The 20,156-nt window shown below is 43.9% G+C and overlaps 2 protein-coding genes and 1 non-coding gene across 3 annotated transcripts in view; 2 read left to right on the top strand and 1 right to left on the bottom strand.

Moving 5' to 3' along the window:
- The window catches only part of LOC132542421 (zinc finger protein 709-like), a 215,596-nt gene that overhangs the window by 98,817 nt on the left and 96,623 nt on the right, over positions 1-20,156 (top strand). The window lies entirely within an intron of this gene.
- Positions 1,217-1,321, bottom strand: LOC132532503 (U6 spliceosomal RNA). Its single transcript, XR_009544457.1, has one exon. It is a non-coding gene; the product is annotated as a U6 spliceosomal RNA (small nuclear RNA).
- On the top strand, positions 3,869-4,666 carry LOC132542432 (ras-related protein Rab-11A-like). The gene has a single exon (XM_060205049.1). The coding sequence runs from the start codon at positions 3,931-3,933 to the stop codon at positions 4,579-4,581; it is 651 nt and encodes a 216-aa protein (XP_060061032.1). The 5' UTR covers positions 3,869-3,930; the 3' UTR covers positions 4,582-4,666.

The following is a 20,156-nucleotide window of genomic DNA, read 5'->3' as shown; positions in this document are numbered from 1 at the left end:
GCACATGTTACAGTGTGTAAGGGACCCAGGTTTGAGTCCCCAGTCCCCACCTGCAGGGGGAAAGCTTCACAAGTGGGGAAGCAGAGCTGCAGGTGATTCTCTGTGTCTCTTCCTCTCTAGCCCCCCCTTCCCTCTCAATTTCTGGCTGTTTATCCAATAAATAAATAAAACTATTTTTAAAAAAAGAAATAGAAAATGATAACAAATCAATGAGACTACATCAAATTAAAAAGCTGCACAGCCAAAGAAACTATCACACCACCAAGAGACCCCGCAGAGAATGAAGAAGATCTTCACATGCCATACATCAGACAAGAGGCTAATAACCAACCAAAATATACAAAGAGCTCAGCAAACTTAGCACCAAAAAAGCAAATGTCCCCATAAAAAAATGGACAGAGGATAGGAACAGAATATTCACAACAGAAGAAAACCAAAAGGGTAACAAACACATGAAAAATTGCTCCAGGTCACTGATTGTCAGAGAAATGCAAATAAAGACAACATTGAGATAGCACCTCACCCTTGTGAGAATGGCAAACATCAAAATGGACAGCAGCAACAAATGCTGCAGAGACTGTGGCAACAGAGAAACCCTTCTGCACTGCTGGTGGGAATGTAAACTGGTCCAGCTTCTGTGGAGAACAGTCTGGAGAACTCTCACAAGACTAGGCATGGACCTTACGTATGACCCAGTAATTCCTCTCCTAGGGATATACTCCAAAGACACCATAACACCCAACCAAAAACATATGTGTACACCTATGTTCATAGCAGCACAATTCATGATTGTGAAAACCTGGAAGCAACCCAGGTGCCCAACAGATGAGTGGCTGAGAAAGTTGTGGTATATATACACAATGGAATACTACGCAATTATTAAGAACAGTGAACCCACCTTCTCTGACTCATCTTGGATGGAGCTAGAAGGAATTTTCTGTCTTTTTTAAAGTAGATTTTTAAGATACTATTTGTTTATTTATTTAACAAAGGATTGAGACCAAGAGAAATGGATGGAGCAGGGTAGATAGAAAGGGAGAGATAGAGAGAAACCTGCAGCCCTGCTTCACAATTCATGAAGAAGCTTTCCTTCTGTAGATGGGGACAGGGGGCTTGAACTGGGTCTCGGCACACAATAAAGTGAACACTTAACAAAGTGTGCCACCACTTGACCCCCTAGCCTTCTTTTTCTCTACCCAGCATTCTTTTTTTTTTTTTTTTTTATGAATGCTTCCCGAATTTGTGTCATCCTTGTGCAGGGTCCATACTATTCTTCTCTGTATCGTTCCAATTTTAGTACATGTGCTGCCGAAGCGAGCACATCTGCCCAGCATTCTATATAGGATGAATAATTCTTACGTTGGTTAGTGACATAGAACTGTTGAAAATGTTTTAATTTTTGCAAATACAAGTAATGGCATTAATCCACTATTCCTATTGAGAAAGATGTCTGTCCCGGCATATCAGAGATCTAACAAAATTCTGCTTAGTTTCCATGTGTGCTTTTCCTAACCTTTGTCAAAGATATTATAAAATTAGTAAATCTACAAAAGATGATTAAACCAGAGTTACTCCTTTTTTAAAAATGAAGCTTTATAGTTGTAATATACAGGTATCTGACAGGGATTGTGAGCAATTTTTAATTGCCCTGTGAATAAACATCTTCTTGGTTAAAAAGATTATAAATGTCTTTCTGCACATTTACTGTGGTTGTTGATGTTACTCTACTGAGTTGTGTGAGTACATATGTTGCTGATTAGCCTTTTGATGTATAGCATGTAAATATGTTTTTTTTTTTACTGCATCTCTTTGTCTTGGTGATAGGTTTTGTCATTATACCAAATATTTTCAGTTTGATGTAGTCTCAGTGGTTCATTTTTCCTTTTATTTATTTATCACTGATGTTGAGCTCAGGTCTCTGAAGACATTTCCAAATCAGAAATTAAGTACTGTACTGAGGATGACTTCTATAGGTTTTTTGGTTACTGTTGTAACATCCAAGTGCATCTTAAGGAATGTAAGACCCTTACACTGCCACAGACTTTCCATTAGGGCTCCCTCCTCCTTATAGCATCTTTTTGTATTTATAAATTATATTTCACTTCCTATGATAGAGCGAATTTGAGGAGAATGTAGATTACTGGGGAACAATTCTCTTTCTTGGCCTCCACTTTTTTTCTGCCACCAGGGTTATTTCTCCTCCCCCACCCCATTTATTTATTTATGAGAAAGATAGGAGGAGAGAGAAAGAACCAGTTATCACTCTGGTACATGTGCTGCTGGGGATCAAACTCGGCACCTCAACTTGAGAGTCCAAAGACTTACCACTGCAGGACATCCTGGACTATGAGATGTTTCATTTCTAACAAACTTATCATAATCATCATATGTTTTCTTTTTTTCCCCATCTTTTTTTTTAAATCACTGTGGCTTCATTATGAATTCTTTACACCCAGTGGCCATTTTCTTTCTTAGCTATATTTTTGAGTTTTATGTAGGTGAAAATAATTTAATAAGAAAAAGTGAGGTAGAAAGTGAAGTAGAGATATCTTTATCTCTGTGTGTGTCATATGAAATTGTTATTTATATATAATAAATGAAATTAATGTTTATTTCCTTTTAATGAGAAGAACTCAAGATAGAAGACACACCAACTTTGAGCTCTAAGTACCTATAAGTTCAATTCAAGTTACCTTCTACTTCACTCTCCCTATCAAATTCTCTTTACCCATATAAACTTTACATTATAAAGAAGGAAGAACATGTCCATAACTGCTCCACCGCTTGTGAAGAGTGCTGTGCCTCCCCCCCACGCCATACATGTGAGAACAAGGATATATAGAATCTCAGTCCTTTTATATGGCAACGTGAGCATCCTATCAGTTGTACTCCCACACAGCCCTAAGGTTTTATCATTTACTAATTACAAAAGTATAGAGGGGAAGAGTGAGAATAGGGATATCTATCTGTCATGTGAGATGGCAGGGATTCTACTCAGGGCCTCGTGAAAGTGAGACCTGTGTTCTAATCAATGTACCAACTTCTAGACCATGATTAAGAGGTATTTAATTTTCAAGTCACCAAAGACATGTTTGCAGATGATACAATCCTTCACAGGCTTCCTAAAGTAGAGATTGAATGGCTAATCTGCTTGTCACTCACATTTTCTCACATCAACACATTGCACATATTTTAGGGCTCAGTGACCTATGAAGATGTAGTTGTGATGTTCACTCAAGAGGAGTGGACACTATTGAATCCTTCAGAGAAGAAACTCTACAGAGATGTGATGTGAAAACTTGAGGAACTTTCTTTCAATAGGTAACTCTGATCGTCTTTAATTTTTCAACTAGAAGACAATTTCTTCACCAGTGTGTAAATGGAGACAGTGTTAAGTGAGCAGGGTTTGATTGTGACTCATAATGGATCGCAAATTCAGTCTTGTGGTCCAGGAGGTGGCGCAGTGGATAAAGCACTGGATTTCTCGACCATGAGGTCCTGAGTTTGGTCTTTGGCAACACGTGTACTAGATTGGTGTCTGGGTCTTTCTCTATTTTTCTCATGAGTAAAGAAATATTTTTTATTCCCATTTGTTGCCTTTGTTTTATTGTTGTTATTGATGTTGTTGTTGGATAGGACAGAAAGAAATGGAGAGAGGAGAGGAAGACAACAGAGGGGGAGAGAAAGACAGACATCTGCAGACCTGCTTCACCGCTTGTGAAGTGACTCCCCTGCAGATGGAGATCCTGGGGCTTGAACTGAGATTCTTAGGCCTATCCTTGAGCTTTGTGCCAGGTGCTCTTAACCCACTACACTACCGCCTGACTCCCCAAGAAATAAATTCTTAAAAAAAATTTCAGGGGACGCCCCCCGTCCCGCCGCCGCCGCCGCCGCCGCCGCCGCCGCCGCCCCTCCGCTCCCGGCCGCGCCATGGGCACCCGCGACGACGAGTACGACTACCTGTTCAAAGTCGTCCTTATTGGAGATTCTGGCATTGGGAAGAGTAACCTCCTGTCCCGATTTACTCGAAATGAGTTTAATCTCGAGAGCAAGAGCACCATCGGGGTGGAGTTCGCCACGCGGAGCATCCAGGTGGACGGCAAGACCATCAAAGCGCAGATCTGGGACACGGCCGGCCAGGAGCGCTACCGCGCCATCACGTCTGCGTACTACCGCGGAGCCGTGGGCGCCTTGCTGGTGTACGACATCGCCAAACACCTCACCTACGAGAACGTGGAGCGCTGGCTGAAGGAGCTGCGTGACCACGCCGACAGCAACATCGTCATCATGCTGGTGGGCAACAAGAGCGACCTGCGCCACCTGCGCGCCGTGCCCACCGACGAGGCCCGCGCCTTCGCGGAGAAGAACGGCCTGTCCTTCATCGAGACGTCTGCTCTCGACTCCACAAACGTAGAAGCTGCTTTCCAGACAATCCTGACAGAGATCTACCGCATCGTGTCCCAGAAGCAGATGTCAGACAGGCGCGAAAATGACTTGTCTCCGAGCAACAACGTGGTGCCCATCCATGTCCCGCCCACCACTGAGAACAAGCCAAAGGCGCAGTGCTGCCAGAACATCTAGGGCGCCTCTCTCCCTCTCCTAGCAGGCTGTGTACAGTCCGTTTCCCAGGTCTGAGATTTAAATATATTTGTAATTCTCGTGGTCACTTTTGTGTTCGGTCACTTTCTCACCCCTATGAATTTTCCCGTGTCTTAGGCCTTTTGATTTTCGCTTTCCAAAGCCGCCCACCTGTCCTGAATGACTGCTGCTTCCCTTTTTCTTTTCCCGTGCTATGGCTTCAGTAGCCTCAGTTTAATAAACTGAATGTTTGGATTCCTCAGTAAGTGTCGCCTTCTCCTCTTGGAAGCCTGTCACTGTAGGATGATAGATGGTGATCCCTTGAACTTCCGGCCCAGTTACTGGTCTGGAGCAGATGAGACTAAAGATGAGACTAAAGACTAGAAATCAGCTGTCGTGGTCGCCAGAGCAGCCTGCCCACAGCTGCTCAGCTCAGAAGCTGCCTTAGAAGCGGCAGGACCAGGAGAGCTTGAACATGTCCCCGCTCTTCCGGAAGCCGGTTTCTAAAATGCCTTAACAGGCTTGTGGAGCCTAGCACATTTTGGGTTTCGACTTTTTTTTTTTTTTTTTTTTTTTAATAGAAGTATCAAAGTTGACTGGTGAGGGGACACTTTTCCTGACTAGAATTCTCTGGGTAAACATGGAAGTCTGCTCCGGTTTCAGGAGCAGTGTGGTCAGCTGCCCTCTTGGCCAGGGGCCGGGGGATCGGGCGCCCCCGAGGCAGTGCTCGGCTGGCCCCAGGCCCCTCCACTCCACTCCACCCCCAGCAGTAGGTCGCAGTGCGGCTCTCATTGCCGAGTTACAGTAGCTGGTCTGATGCTTTAGTCTCAAGTTGCCAAGTGAATGCAGCCTAGTAGCACTGACCACTATGCCCACCAGCAGCGTGGATAATTCTGTTAGCGTTGCTGAGTTTTAAGCTTTGCAGTAGATCCTGGACCACGGTTCCCTCCAGTACGTGGTGACAGTCTGACTGAAGAAGGCCAGCGTGTAGGTGAAGCGGCGCCTTGAGTCTGAGTAGCCGTGTCCAGACCCGCCACAGCACTGAAGTTCCCAGCAGCTAGCATTCGCACTCCGAAGCGTGCACAGTGTTCGCTTTTCCTGTGGATGACATGAAGCACTTCACCCTGCAGCGTTCTGAAAGCTGTGTCAGCTGAGGCGATACCACTCAGGATGGTGGAATTAGCCCCCCCCCCCCATATTGATGTGGGCTTGCGCGGCTTCCTGTCTGGCAGCTACCCCTCTGTCTCGCAGTGCTCATGATGTGTGGGGGCACGGAAGGCATTGCTCTCCCCCGTCCTTCTGGTTGCTATTTAGTGTATCGGTTATCAAGACCCTGCGACCTATTTGTAAATTGCTACTTTGTATCTTATGCATGCTCTGTAATTGGTTTTTCCCCCTTTTTTCTTTTTTAGTTTGTTGATTTGAAATATACTCACATTCTAATAAACAGTTACGGGGGAAAAAAAATTTCAGGGTGGGGGTAGACAGCACAATGGTTATACAAACAGGCTCATGCATGAGTCTCTGTCAAGTCCCAGGTTCAATCCCCTGCAACATCATAAACCAAAGCTGAGTAGTGCTCTGGTAAAGAAAATAAAAATAATTCAATCTATTTGTATTATTTCTTTCCTTTTTAAATTAATTAATTTATTCATGTGAAAGATAGGAGAAAAACAACCAGCCATCACTCTACTACATGTGCTGCTGGGGATTGGACTCGGGACCTCATCCTTGAGAGTCTAGTGCCTTATCCACTGTGCCACCTCCCAGACCACTATTTGTATCATTTCTAAGACTTTATAATTTTTTGTAATTTTATAAAAAGTACAAGAACATTCTACCAAAGAGCAGCATAACTTGCATGGGAGTAAACAAAGATGAGAGTTACATTTACTGTAAAGCATGATATACCACCCAGAAAGCTGCTGTGTTTTCAAATATTTGGTCTCTGTGTAATTTACCAAGATCTGGTGCCTACATGGTTTCCCTGTTGTAGACTTACGGTTTTTTATTTATTTATTTATTTATTTATCCATTCCCTTTTGTTGCCTATGTTTTATTGCTGTAGTTACTGATGTTGTCATTGTTGAATAGGACAGAGAGAAATGGAGAGAGGATGGAGAGAGAAAGACACACCTGCAGACCTGCTTCACCACTTATGAAGCAACTTCCTTGCATGTGGGTACCCAGGGCTCTAACCTAGATCCTTAGTCAGGTCCTGGTGCTTTGTGGCACCTATGCTTAACCCGCTGAACTATCACCCAACTCCCAACTTACAGGCTCTTAATTGTGTGCTCTCTACTGACTTAATTACATAGCAGCTCTTTTAATACAATTTTTAAGAAAATAATATTTATAATAAAAACAAAAACATAAAATTTATAATCACTGCCACCTTTTTGTATAGTCTTTTATTCAATATGTAATTATTTATTCCCTTTTGTTGCCCTTGTTTTATTGTTGTTGTCATTGATTTTGGACATGACAGAGAGAAATGGAGAGAGGGGGAGAGAAGGATAGACACCTGAAGACCTGCTTTAACACTGGTGAAAAGACTCCCCTGCAGGTGGGGAGTCAGGGACTCAAACGGGGATCCTTAAACCTGTCTTTACGCTTTGTGCCATGTGTGCTTAACCCACTGTGCTACTTCCTGACTCCCAAGCACAGCCACTTTTTACCAGTTTTTTTAACTTTACTTTTAATTTGAGATCTTTTTAAAATTTTTTTTCATTTGTTAATTGATAGAGACAGAGAAATTGAGAGAGAAGGGGGAGATATAGAGGAAGAGAAACAGAGAGACACCTGAAGAACTTCTTTAACACCTGTAAAGTGACTACCCTGCAGGTGGAGAGCCAGGGGCTTGAACTGGGATCCTAACCGGTCCTTGCTCTTTGCACCACTTGTGCTTAACTTTCTGTGCTACTACCTGACTCCCTTAAGATCTTTTTATAATTTTGAATATTTGTGATTTTTTTCAGTATATGTTTTTAGTGAAATCTATTGTTAATGTCTGATTTTGTGGCTCATTATGTAAAATAATTTCATGCATCTTGATAATAGAAGCAATTACATTCTTATGTATTAAAATGTCATTAATTGTTCATTATTTTTACAGTTATACAGCAGTGAAAATCTTTGAGGGCAAAAATGTCAGAATGGTAGAAAATCTCAAGGATGTGAAGTATACAACAAATCATTCACTTATTCTATTCATCTTCAACAACATGAAAGAACTCACAGTAGAGAGAAACCCTATGAATGTAAACTATGGAGTAAAACATTCAGTTGTTCCAGTAGTCTTCAGACACATGAAAGAATTCACAGTGGAGAGAAACCCTATGAATGTAAACTATGGAGTAAAACATTCAGGCAATACACTCATCTTCGGGTACATGAAAGAACTCACAGTGGAGAGAAACCCCATGAGTGTAAACTATGTAGTAAAACATTCAGTGATTTTGGTACTCTTTCGAAACATAAAAGAATTCACATGGAGAGAAACCCTATGAATGTAAACTATGTAGCAAGACATTCAGTCAGTACAGTCATCTTCAGAGTCATGAACAAACTCATAGTGGAGAGAAACCCTATGAATGTAAACTATGTAGTAAAACATCAGTTGTTCCAGTAGTCTTCAAAAACATGAAAGAATTCACAGTAGAGAGAAACCCTATGAATGTAAACAGTGTAGTAAAACATTCAGTTCAAGTTATCTTCAGAAACATGAAAGAACTCACAGTGCAGAGAAGCCATATGAATGTAAACAATGAAGTAAAGCATTCATGGAGTCTAGTTCTCTTCACTTACATGGTAGAACTCACAGGGGAGAGAAAGAAACCTCATGGATGTAAACAGTGTAGTCAAACATTCATTTAAGTCAATGTTCTTTGGAGACGAGAAACATCTCACAGTGGAGAGAAACCCAGTGAAAGTGAACAGCAAAACTGATTCAGGCCAGTCATCGTTGTCAACATGAAATAACTCAGAATGGAGAGAAATTTGATAAGTATAAGCAGTGTTGAAAACATTCTGTTATTCTGGTCCTCTATGTAGACATGAAAGAATTCACAGTGAAACAAAACCCCAAGAAAGTCATAAAGCTTTCCAATGTTCCACTAATTTTGAAACACATGAACATATTCGCAATGGAAATCAATGTTTTTTTTAAACTTCTCTTTTGTTGCCCTTGTTGTTTTAGTGTTGTAGTTATTGTTGTTACTGATGTCATCGTTATTTGATAGGACAGAGAGAAATGGAGAGAGGAGGGGAAGACGGGGAGAGAAATATAAACACCTGCAGACCTGATACTTGTGCATTGCGCCACATGTGCTTAACCTGCTACCCTACTATCTGACTCCCAGAAGTCAGTCTTTTGAGCATAATCTGTACTATAGATTAGAGAGAGATGCAACGTGAGACATGATACAGAGGCTTGTATTTCAATATAATAGCTCTCAGGTGTGAGCCTCTGCGGGGCGTTACTTGTCTCGACAGGCTTTTTTTTTTTTTTCTCTGTGGGCATTACCTAGCATGGGGGCGGGGATATGGCCTAGAGTCCCAAGGCAGCTGGCTCCAGTTAGTCTTTGAGAAACCCAGCAGCATAAAGGGAAGCTGCTAGTTTTGTGCAAAGTGTCCAAGAGTTGTACCAGTGAGTCCAATAGAAATGCCAGTCCAAAGCAGATGTCCACGGAAGAATGCCAGGGGGTGGAACGTTGTATGAGGAAGGTCAGCTGCTGGAATACCACTTTTCTGTAGAGAACTTGACAGCTGCAATTTACTTACTATGAAACAAAACTTGTAGCAGGTTAGAAGCTTTCCTATTCTATAACCCTCTGGGAGTATGTACCTATAGTCATTGTGTGTATGCAGAAGATGGAAGATGTGGCTTCTGGAATTGCTTCCCTGGTGAACATGGGCATTGACATGTCGATCCATACTCTCTGCCTGTCTCTTTTTTTTTCTTTCTTTCTTTCTCTTAAAGAACTGTTTTATTAATACAAAGTTAGATTCACAAACCACAACGTGTCAAGTTTAAATAGGTCATTCATACCAAAAAAGGCAGCAATTCAATGTCCAGGGCTGACAGAATGCTTGAAGGAGACTGGAACATATCAGATTCCCACAGTGGGCTGGGCATCTTCACAAGGGAAAGGGGAACCAGGTTCAGCAGCCTGTAAAGTTACTTGTCCTCAAGAATCATGAGGGGCACACCTTTCAAGGGCAGGTATGCAATCTGATGTTCTTCAAGCAGGTCAAAGCTCTCAAAATCTAGAGGATTAAAGGGAAAGAACTCTATTTCTGGATAGGTGTCCTCTGAGACAGGAGCAGTGCTCTTTGCTTTAACAGACTTTTCCGTTAACTCTTGGGCAGAGAAAGTTTTCTGTCTCTGTATAAGGGGTCCATTAGTCTGCATAGACTTTCCTGTGGTTCTGTTTACATTCGGCCCATGAGCTCAGTGGTCTTGTGTATTCTGCTGCCCCCTTCCCTGAACCCTCTCTTCCAATGCTTCCCTGTGTGAACAAAAATGTCACAGGTGGTGGGATTGCTGTTCCTCACACTGCAGTAACTGGACAAGGCTCTCTTCTGCTGATGCATTTCACAGACTGTCCTCTGCTCCAATGCAGGATAGGCAGCTCCCCGACGATAAGCGGCATCTTTTCATCCAGGCCCCAGGGGTGAGCTCCATTTAGCAGTTCCTGGCATGTCTGCAGGAGTGGGCTGCGCCCTTAAGCTGTCCAGGCTGGCTTAGCCATGACCCTCTCGCAGTCTCTTCCACACAGCTCTGCTAGCCTAGGCCCCTGACGCGGGAGGCTGGGGAACCTTGGGGATCTCTTGTCACCTTCCAATGGTCAACTTAGAGTCCAGCAGACACTAAGTCCCTTCCCACACACCACACCCTTGTGGATTTGTGTGAGTCTTACTATAGTCCCAGTCTGACGTCAGCCATATGGGAATTATGTCCCAAAGTCTAGTATCCACACCTTTAGCTGTTCCCACCTCTTTGACACTTGGAGCATTGTGTGTACAGTGGATGGCCCAGGAATATGCCATCAGAATCTGGAAGAAATGCAGATCCAGTACCTACTTCAACGTAAGGACAGTTGAAGCCCAGAGAGGCCATGCGACTTCTTCAAATTCTCCTAAATTGGTCCACACATGCCAGTATTATTATTTATTTATTTTAATTTTTTAAATATTTAACATTTTTCATTTTGTTGCCCTTGTAGTTTTTTATTGATGTTGTAGTTACTGTTATTATGTCATCATTGTTAGATCAGACAGAAAGACCTGGAGAGAGGAGGGGAGCACAATAAGGGGGAGAGAAAGATAGACACCTGCAGACCTGATTCACTGCCTGTGAAGCAACTCCCCTGCAGGTGGGTATCTGGGGGCTCGAGCCATGATTTTTACCCTGGTCCTTGTGCTTTGCGCCACGTATGCTTTACCTGCTGCACTTCTGCCGGACTGACTGCCACAGGATCATTTGTTTACACATAATTATATGTATTTATGTATTACATAGAGGTGTCCAGAAAGCGACAGGGTGGGAAAAAGAGAGGAAGAGAGAGAGAGAGACACCTGTAGCTCTGCTTCACCACTCGTGAAGCTTTCTTCCTGCATGTGGGGACTGGGGACTCAAACTCTGGTTTGTTCACTATAATGTTTGCTTTCTACCTGGTGTGCAACCACCCAGCCCCCACATGCTTCAGGATTATCTTGTTTAATGAGGTGGATGGGTCCCTCCATAAGACCAACCTTGAAGCTCTAGGATACAATCAGTGTGTGTTTGTGTAGGGGGTGCACAGCACTTCAGGCACTATGGGGTTGTCAGTGTCACTATTACTTAGAAAGGAGTCTCTTGAGCTAAAGGAGGAAGGAGACACAGACCTCTTCACCTCTGAGTAACAAATCTTTGGAGGAATTTGAGGATGGGAGCACTTCTGGTGAGTGACCGTGGAACAAGAGGGGATCGCAGGAAGACAACCAGGACACGATCTGGCGAAGGAACTTGGCTCTGTCCTTGCACAGGATTGAAGCCCCTCTACCCTGGAGGGACCTCGACCATCTGGTGAAGATCCCACCTCTGGTCAATAAGGCTGTTTCTCTTTTCCATCTCTCTGCTGGCAGTTGACATCTACTTAATCTTTTTCTTTTTTCTTTCTTAATTTATTAGGAGGATTAATTATTTACAGTCTGGTTGTCTTGCACCAAAGTAAAAGACTGTTCCATGGATTGAATTCAGAACATCATGGTTTTTCTTCTTAATTTTTAAAATTATCTTTATTTATTGGATAGAGACAGCCAGAAATTGAGAGGGAAGGGGGGTCAGAGAGGAAGAGAGACACCTGAAGCACTGCTTCACTGCTCGTGAAGTTTTCCCCTGCAGGTGGGGACCGGGGATTTGAGCCTGGGTCCTTGCTCACTGTACCATATGTGTTCAACCAGGCACGCCACCACCCAGCCCCAGAACCTCATGTTTTAATGGCCCAATTTTTATCCACTACACTACCTCCCACACCATAATTTTTTCTAATCTTAAATAGAAGGTGATGCTTAATGTCACTGACTTGATGACATCTAAGCCTACTTTTACTCTTTAGTCTCATCTTTAATTTTCCTTTCATATCAAAGCCCTGAGTTGAGTGAAGCACTCATATTACTTCCCTGAATGAAGCTTTTTCTCTCTAACTCCTTTGGCTTCATGGTCCCCACTCCTCTATGAAAACAAAGGTTCACTGTCTACAACCATGATTGTTGCTCCCCTACACATTATCAAAGACTTCCCTCCTCAGAACACAGCTCTGTTGTAAATTAACTTAAAGAATGGGTTTGGGGGTTGGGGCTGCTTGTGGCTGCTGCTGAGGTGCATAAAAGGATTCATGGCAGGAGCTGGGAACTGGTTTAAATAATACAAGGTTTATTAGGGTGAAATAGGTGAAAGGCAAAATACCCTCATCATCAAGGCTTAAGCGTACATTAAGTCTGTAACATCTGAATATAGTTATCAAAAGGTTAGTCCCATAAGATAAACTATTATAATCTCTGGGAAAGGTTGCTCATGGCTATGGAGGGTTCTAGAAGTTTACCAGCTAGCAGAGTCAAACGTGTTCAGTTCCCAAGAGAAGTAGACATTGCAGATGGATGCTTGGAGCACCTCCACCGAGATGCATCTGACCTTGAGAAGAAGCCTTAGCCAAAGAGACTCACATTCTCAAAGTCCCTTGCTTCTATACATCCCCTTCTCTGAAGCACATCCTCAGGCTGAGGTCATTTGTGTGCTAATAGCCCCAAACTCCTGCTGGGGTCACCACAGAGCTCTATTCTCTCTCTTTTTTCTTTTCCCTCCAGGCTTATTGCTGGGGCTCAGTGACTGCACTAGGAATCCACTGCTCCTGGAAGCCATTTTTTCCCTCTTGTTACCCTTGTTTATATTTCTGTAGTTGTTGGATAAAACAGAGAAACGGAGAGAGAAGGGGAAGACAGGGGAAGAGAAAGACAGACATCTGCACACCTGCTTCACCGCTTGAGGCAAGCACTGTACAAGTGGGGAGCCGGGGACTGGAACCAGGATCCTTAGTCCAGTCCTTATTCTTGGCTCCACTGCACTACCACCCTGACCCCCTCTCCTCTCCTTTATAGTGAAACTGTCTTCAACTTGGATGCCATCAACACTCCTCTCAACAGCCTCCCAGCATGCCCATTAACTAGTCAAATTGTCTCACATTTGACTGAGCTGAGGCCACTTACTGGGCTTCCCCACTGCCTGTCTCGTCTGGCATGGCTGACTCCCCACCTACCCTGCTGCCCAGCCTGTCTCTAGACAATGCTGGGTGTGGTAGACATCAAAGAGAACAGCCCCCACAGCTCTATTCTCTTACTTCCTTCATCTGCTCCCATGCATAAGCAGCTGTCCCTGAGACTCCACAGAAAAGGCTCCAACAGGTTACTTCACACCAATAACTGTAGAAGCCTGATCACATGGCAGATCTTAGTCACCACTTCTCTACCTCTATTTCTAACTCAGGAACAGTGGAGAAATTGACATATCAACTAGGGCAAAGTAAACAGACTGAGTAATCATAAGGAGAGCTATTTACCTGCACTGTTTTTTTATTTTTTTCCTTTTTTCAAAATTTATTTATTTAAGGAAGAAGACATTAAAATTGTAGGATTGGGGGTACAACTCCACACAATTCCCTCCACCCAATCTCCATATCCCATCCCCTCCCCCAATAGCTTTCCCATTCTCTATCCCTCTGGGAGCATGGACTCAGGGTCGTTGTGGGTTGTAGAAGGTGGTGTTGTTTTTGCCAGGGCTGGCTTCACGGGTGGATAACAGATACCAGAAACACACAGCTGAGCTGAGAACACAGTTTAATCTTTATTCACAGGTGGGCAATGTGCTCTGCCATCTTTCTCCTCCTGCAGCGGAGAGGAACTCAGGAAGTACGTAGGATAGGGGGCAGGGAGAAGGGAGAAGCGCAAAACTAGCAATGGCTAAACCACAATCTCCCCGAGGCAGGGGGAATGAGACCAAACCAATGTAAAGCATACCAACAAGGTGGAAGGTCTAGCTTCTGTAATTGCTTCCTGGCTGAACATGGGCATTGACTGGTCGATCAATACTCCCAGTCTGCCTCTCTCTTTCCCTAGAAAGGGTGAGTCTCTGGGGGAAGCTGAGGTCCAGGACTCATTGGTGGGGTCTTCAGTCCAGGGAAGCCTGGCCAGCATCCTGTTGGTATCTGGAACCTGGTGTCTGAAAAGAGAGTTAACATACAAAGCCAAACAAATTGTTAAAGAATCATGGACCCAAAGGTTGGTTTGTGGAGATGAAGTGTTGTGGGGTTTGATTGTTTTCTTACCAAAACTATGCTGAGTTCTGAGTTATTGTGACTTTGAGGACTGAAACATGTTACACTGAGTCTCAAGCATGAACTTTAGTTGTATCACTGCTATGCTAACTCACTGACCCCAAACATGCCCCAGACATATGGTTTCACTTCAAAATTGTTTTGAATATGGGCCCCAGATCAAATTGATGGGGTTTACAGTCGACAATATTTATACACCTTTCCCATATTTGGGAGCTACGCTTCCCTGATCCAGCTTTCTAGCTCTTTTTCCAGCCATGAAATCATCTCCCCAGATAATAACTTGGGTCCACCTGCATATCAGATTTCAGGCTCAGAAAAAAACAAAACCTAGTATAATAGTGGGCTCTTTGGAATATAACAAAAATATGCCTACTAACTAGCTACACAGTGGAGACTTCCAAATCTTCATCTGCATGATTCCAGCCTTTAGGTTCATAATTAGTCAACAATTTGTTTGGCTTTATATGTCAACTCTTCTTAGCCACCAGGTTCCAGATGCCATAATGCCAACAGGTTTCCCTGGGCAGATGACCACACCAGTGTGTCTTGTAGCCCCACCTCCCCAGACCCCTGCCCCACTAGGGAAAAAGAGAGACAGGCTGGGAGTATGGATCCACATGTCAACGTCCATGTTCAGCAGGGAGCAATTCCAGAAGCCAGGCCTCCACTTTCTGCATCCCACAATTCTGGGTCCATACTCCCAGAGGGATAAAGACTAGGAAAGCTGTCAAGGCAGGGGTTGGGATACAGAGTTCTGGGGGGTGGGAATTGTGTGGAGTTGTTTTTCCTATGTTTTTTTCAGTGTTTATTTTTTAGAAATAATTTTTTTTAAGTTTCAGGGGGAGGGGTCTCCAGAAAATTGGGGCTTGCCTGATCCCAGGACTCATGTGTTGTTGACTTTTTCATTGTTTTATGTTTCTGAGAGGTTGAGAGAGGAGGAATTCTGCTGGGCTAACCTGAGGGTGTTTCTTCCCGGGCATGTGCTCTCTGGGTTGGAGAGAACTCGACCAGAGCCAGCCTGGGCTGCTGCTTACTCAGAAATGCTGGAGAGGAACCAGGAACTTGTGCCAGGCTAGCGTCGTGGGAGAGACTCTGGGACTTGGAGTGGGAACACAATGCAATGTTTATTGATTAGAAAAAACTGCCTTTTATATCTTCTGAGATGGGAGTGGAAAAGGAAAATTGGTAGGAGAGTGGGTGAAGAGAAGACAAAGAGCTTAAGATAGCAAGCTTCCATCTAAGCAGTGGGGATAAAAACAATACCCTGCAGGCAGGGCGGGACTCAGGCAAAACAGTGATTATGTAAATAGGCCACAGCAATGCAATGGATGTGGTGTAATGACCAACAGAATTCCACCACAGTGCTCCACCCAAAGTGGAACTTTCCCTCCTTGTGATGTTTCCGTGGGGTGCTCAGACCTGAAATCTCATATACAGTAAGGCAAATGCTCTCCTGTGTGAGCCAGCTCTGTGTCCAGTGTTCATATTTATTCATGTTCAGTAGCACAGTGTTTTGTTTTTTTTTAAGACACATTTATTCAGTGTCATGATCAGACTTACATTTAGCAATCAACAGCATGGGTGAAAAAAAACTACATTAAAACCCATTGTTGGGGGAGCCAGGCAGTAGTGCAGCAGGTTAAGAACACATGGCGTGAAGCACAAGGACTGGCCTAAGGATCCCGGTTCAAGCCCCCAGCTCCCCACCTGCAGGAGAGTCACTTCACAGGCAATGGAGCAAGTCTGCAAGTGTCTATCTTTCTCTCCCCTCTCTGTCTTCCCCTCCTCTCTCCTGTAAACTCCCCTGTGCTAGGCTGAGTTTACAAATCAGACACACAGTTCCCTCCACATTCATGTGCTCACACAGATACACAGTTCCCTCCACACACAGGTGTTCAGCCAGACACACAGTTCCCTCCACAGTCAGGTTCTCAGACAGACACACAGTTCCCTCCTCAGTCACTTTCTCAGAGAGACACAAGGTTCTCTCACAGTCAGGTGCTGAGGGAGACCCACAGTTTCCTCTACAGTCAAGTGCTCAGTCAGACACACAGTTCCCTCACTGTCTGGTGCTCAGAAAAACAAAGTTTTCTCCATAGTCAGGTGTTCAGACAGAGACGCAATTCTCTCCAGAGTCAGGTGATCAGACAGACAGACAGACAGTTTCCTCTACAGTCCAGTGCTCAGACAGACACACAGGTCCCTCCACAGTCAGGTGCTCAGACAGACACACAGTTCCTTCACAGGTGGTCAGACAGATACACAGTTCCTTCACAGTCAGGTGCTCAGACAGATACACAGTTCCCTCACAGTCAGGTGCTTAGACACACAATTCCCTCTACAGTCAAGTTCTCAGACAGACACAACGTTCCCTCCACAGTCAGATGCTCGAACAGACACACAGTTCCTTCACAGTCAGGTGCTCAGACAGGCGCACAGTTTCCATTTCAGAGAGGTGCTCAGTTGACACAAAATTCCCTCAGAGTGAGGTGCTCAGACAGACACACAGTTCCCTCCACAATCAGGTCTTCTGTGAAAGCCACTTTTCTCTTTATTGTTGCAAGTGTCTCACTACTTTAGGCTGACTTTTAGATACAGAGGCAGAGACACAGAAGAATGGATGGGTTCCTAGCTCTGGAGCTATGGCTCTCCTGTGTGGGGTACTGAGTCAAGCTCCATGTGAGCCATCTCTCAGGCTCCATTTCCTTCTCTTCTTCATATTTATGAAGAGAACAGCCAAAGAGCACACCAAGGCATTACTAAAGTACATTGGGTGATAGGAATTGAACTGGGACCTTATGAAAGGAAGTCTGGCACATCATCCCCTGCAGAGTCTCCCAGGCCACAGAGCCACTTCTCTACAAGAGAGAAAAACTCCTCTCCACTGTCAGGGGACCAGGGAGCCTGGCTCCAGATGGGCAGCTGAGGCACCTGTGTTGAGCACCCCCACACTGTGCTTTGCAATATCTCTTGGGCCCACGTGACTGGCTGCAGTCATTAGTGGCAGGTCTGGAAGTTCAAAAACTGGGCTCACACACTTGTGGTGGTCGGTGTTGGCTGAAGGGCTGGGGCCTTCGGCTGGGGCAGCTGTGCCTCGCATCCCAGTCTCCTCACCAGTGGAGTCCTTTCCCAGTGCCTTGAACGTGGGTTGGCATTTGACTTTGCTGTGACCAATAGGATGTGAGAGGAGTGACGCTGTCTAACTTCCTAGGCAAGTCCAAAAGGGCCTTGTTCCCGCCACTTGGAACCATGTCTGACTACCAGAGAAGTCCCTTCACTTCTTCCTCTATCATAATTTTGATTAGTTAATTACTTAAAAATTTTATTATTGATAGAGATAGAAATTGAGAAGGGTGATAGAGAGAAAGACCATTTGTGAAGCTTCCCCCCTGCAGGTGGGCACTAGGGGATTGAGCCTGAGCTCTTGCACATTGTAGTGTGTGTGCTTAAGCAAGTGTACCTCTGCCTGGTGCTTACTGATTTATTTATTTATTTTTAAAGATAGTATTTATTTATTTATTATTATTTTATTATCTTATTTATTGAATAGAGACAGTGAGAAATTTAGAAGGAAGGGGGGAAATAGTGAGGAAGAGCAGCAGAGAGGCACCTGCAAAGCTCTCCCCCTGCAGGTGGGGACCGGGTGCTGGAACCTGGATCCTTGTGCATTATAACCTGTGTGCTCAACCAGGTGTGCCAGCAACCCCTTATTTATTTATTTATTTATTTATTTATTTATTTATTTATTTATGAGAAATATAGGAAGAGGGAGACAGAAAGAACCAGACATCACTCTGGTACACGTGCCGCTAGGAATTGAACTCATGCTTGAGAGTACAATGCTATATCTACTATGCCACCTACTGGACTACTCTATTTATTTTCCCATTTGTTGCCCTTGTTTTGTTTTTGTAGTTATTATTGTAGTTATTGATGTTGTCCTTGTTAGATAGGACAGAGAGAAATGGAGAGAGATGGAGAAGACAGAGGGGAGAGAGAGAGACCCCTGCAGACCTGCTTCACCGCCTGTGAAGCCGACTCCCCTGAAGATGGGGAGCCCAGGCTCGAACCAGAATCCTTCTGCCGGTCCTTTTGCACTTTGCACCATGTGTGCTTAACCTGCTGCACGACTGCCTGATTCCTTCTATTCATTAAAAAAAAATTTTTATATTTATTTTCCCTTTTGTTGCCCTTGTTGTTTTTATTGTTGTTTTTTAGTTGTTATTGTTGTTGATGTTGTCATTGTTAGATAGGACAGAGAAATGGAGAAAGGAGGGGGAGAGAAAGACACCTGCAGACCTGCTTCACCGCCTGTGAAGCGACTCCCCTGCAGGTGTGGAGCCGGGGGCTTGAACCAAATCCTTATGCCAGTCTGCGCTTTGCGCCACATGCGCTTAACCCACTGCAGTACCGCCTGACTCGCTCTATTCATTTTTTTTATTTCTTTATTGGGGAGTTAATGTTTTACATTCAACAGTAAATACAATAGTTTGTGCAAGCATAACATTGCCCAGTTTCCCATTTAACAATACAACCCCCACTATGTCATTTATCATCCTTCATGGACCTGTATTCTCCCCACCAACCTACCCAGAGTCTTTTACTTTGGTGCGTTATGCCAATTTCAGGTTATACTTGTGTTTTCCTTTTTTTTAAATTTATTTCTTTATTGGGGAATTAATGTTTTACATTCAACAGTAAATACAATAGTTTGTACATGCATAACATTCCCCAGTTTCCCACTTAACAGTACAAACCCCACTATGTCTTTAATCATCCTTCATGGACCTGTATTCTCCCCACCCCCCCACCCCAGAGTCTTTTACTTTGGTGCAATATGCCAATTCCATTTCAGGTTCTATTTGTGTTTTCTTTTCTGATCTTGTTTTTCAACTTCTGCCTGACAGTGAGATCATCCCATATTCATCCTTCTGTTTCTGACTTATTTCACTCAACATGATTTTTTCAAGGTCCATCCAAGATCGGCTGAAAACGGTGAAATCACCATTTTTTACAGCTGAGTAGTATTCCATTGTGTATATATACCACAATTTGCACAGCCACTCATCTGTTGTTGGACACCTGGGTTGCTTCCAGGTTTTGGCTATTACAAATTGTGCTGCCAAGAACATATGTGTACACAGATCTTTTTGGATGGATGTGTTGGGTTCCTTAGGATATATCCCCAGGAGAGGAATTGCAGGATCATAGGGTAGGTCCATTTCTAGCCTTCTGAGAGTTCTCCAGACTGTTATCCACAGAGGTTGGACCAATTGACATTCCCACCAGCAGTGCTGGAGGGTTCCTTTGACCCCACACCCTCTCCAGCATTGGCTGCTGCTACCGTTTCTGATGTATGACATTCTCACAGGAGTGAAGTGGTATCTTATTGTTGTCTTTATTTGCATCTCTCTGACAGAGACTTGGAGCATTTTTTCATGTGTTTCTGGGCCTTTTGGATCTCTTCTGTAGTGAATACTCTGTCCAAGTCCTCCCCCCATTTTTGGATGGGGTTATTTGTTGTCTTGTTGTTGAGTCTGGAAAGCTCCTTATATATGTTGGTTATTAAACTCTTATCTGATGTATGGCATGTAAAAATCTTCTCCCATTCTGTGAGGGGTCTCTTGGTTTGGGGAGTGGTTTCTTTTGCTGTGAAGAAGCTTTTTAATTTGATGTAGTCCCATAGGTTTATGCTTCCTTAGT

Source organism: Erinaceus europaeus, chromosome 13 (assembly GCF_950295315.1).
Source record: "Erinaceus europaeus chromosome 13, mEriEur2.1, whole genome shotgun sequence".
In the NCBI taxonomy this organism is placed as follows: domain Eukaryota; kingdom Metazoa; phylum Chordata; class Mammalia; order Eulipotyphla; family Erinaceidae; genus Erinaceus; species Erinaceus europaeus.
This window is presented reverse-complemented; position numbering and strand designations above follow the sequence as displayed.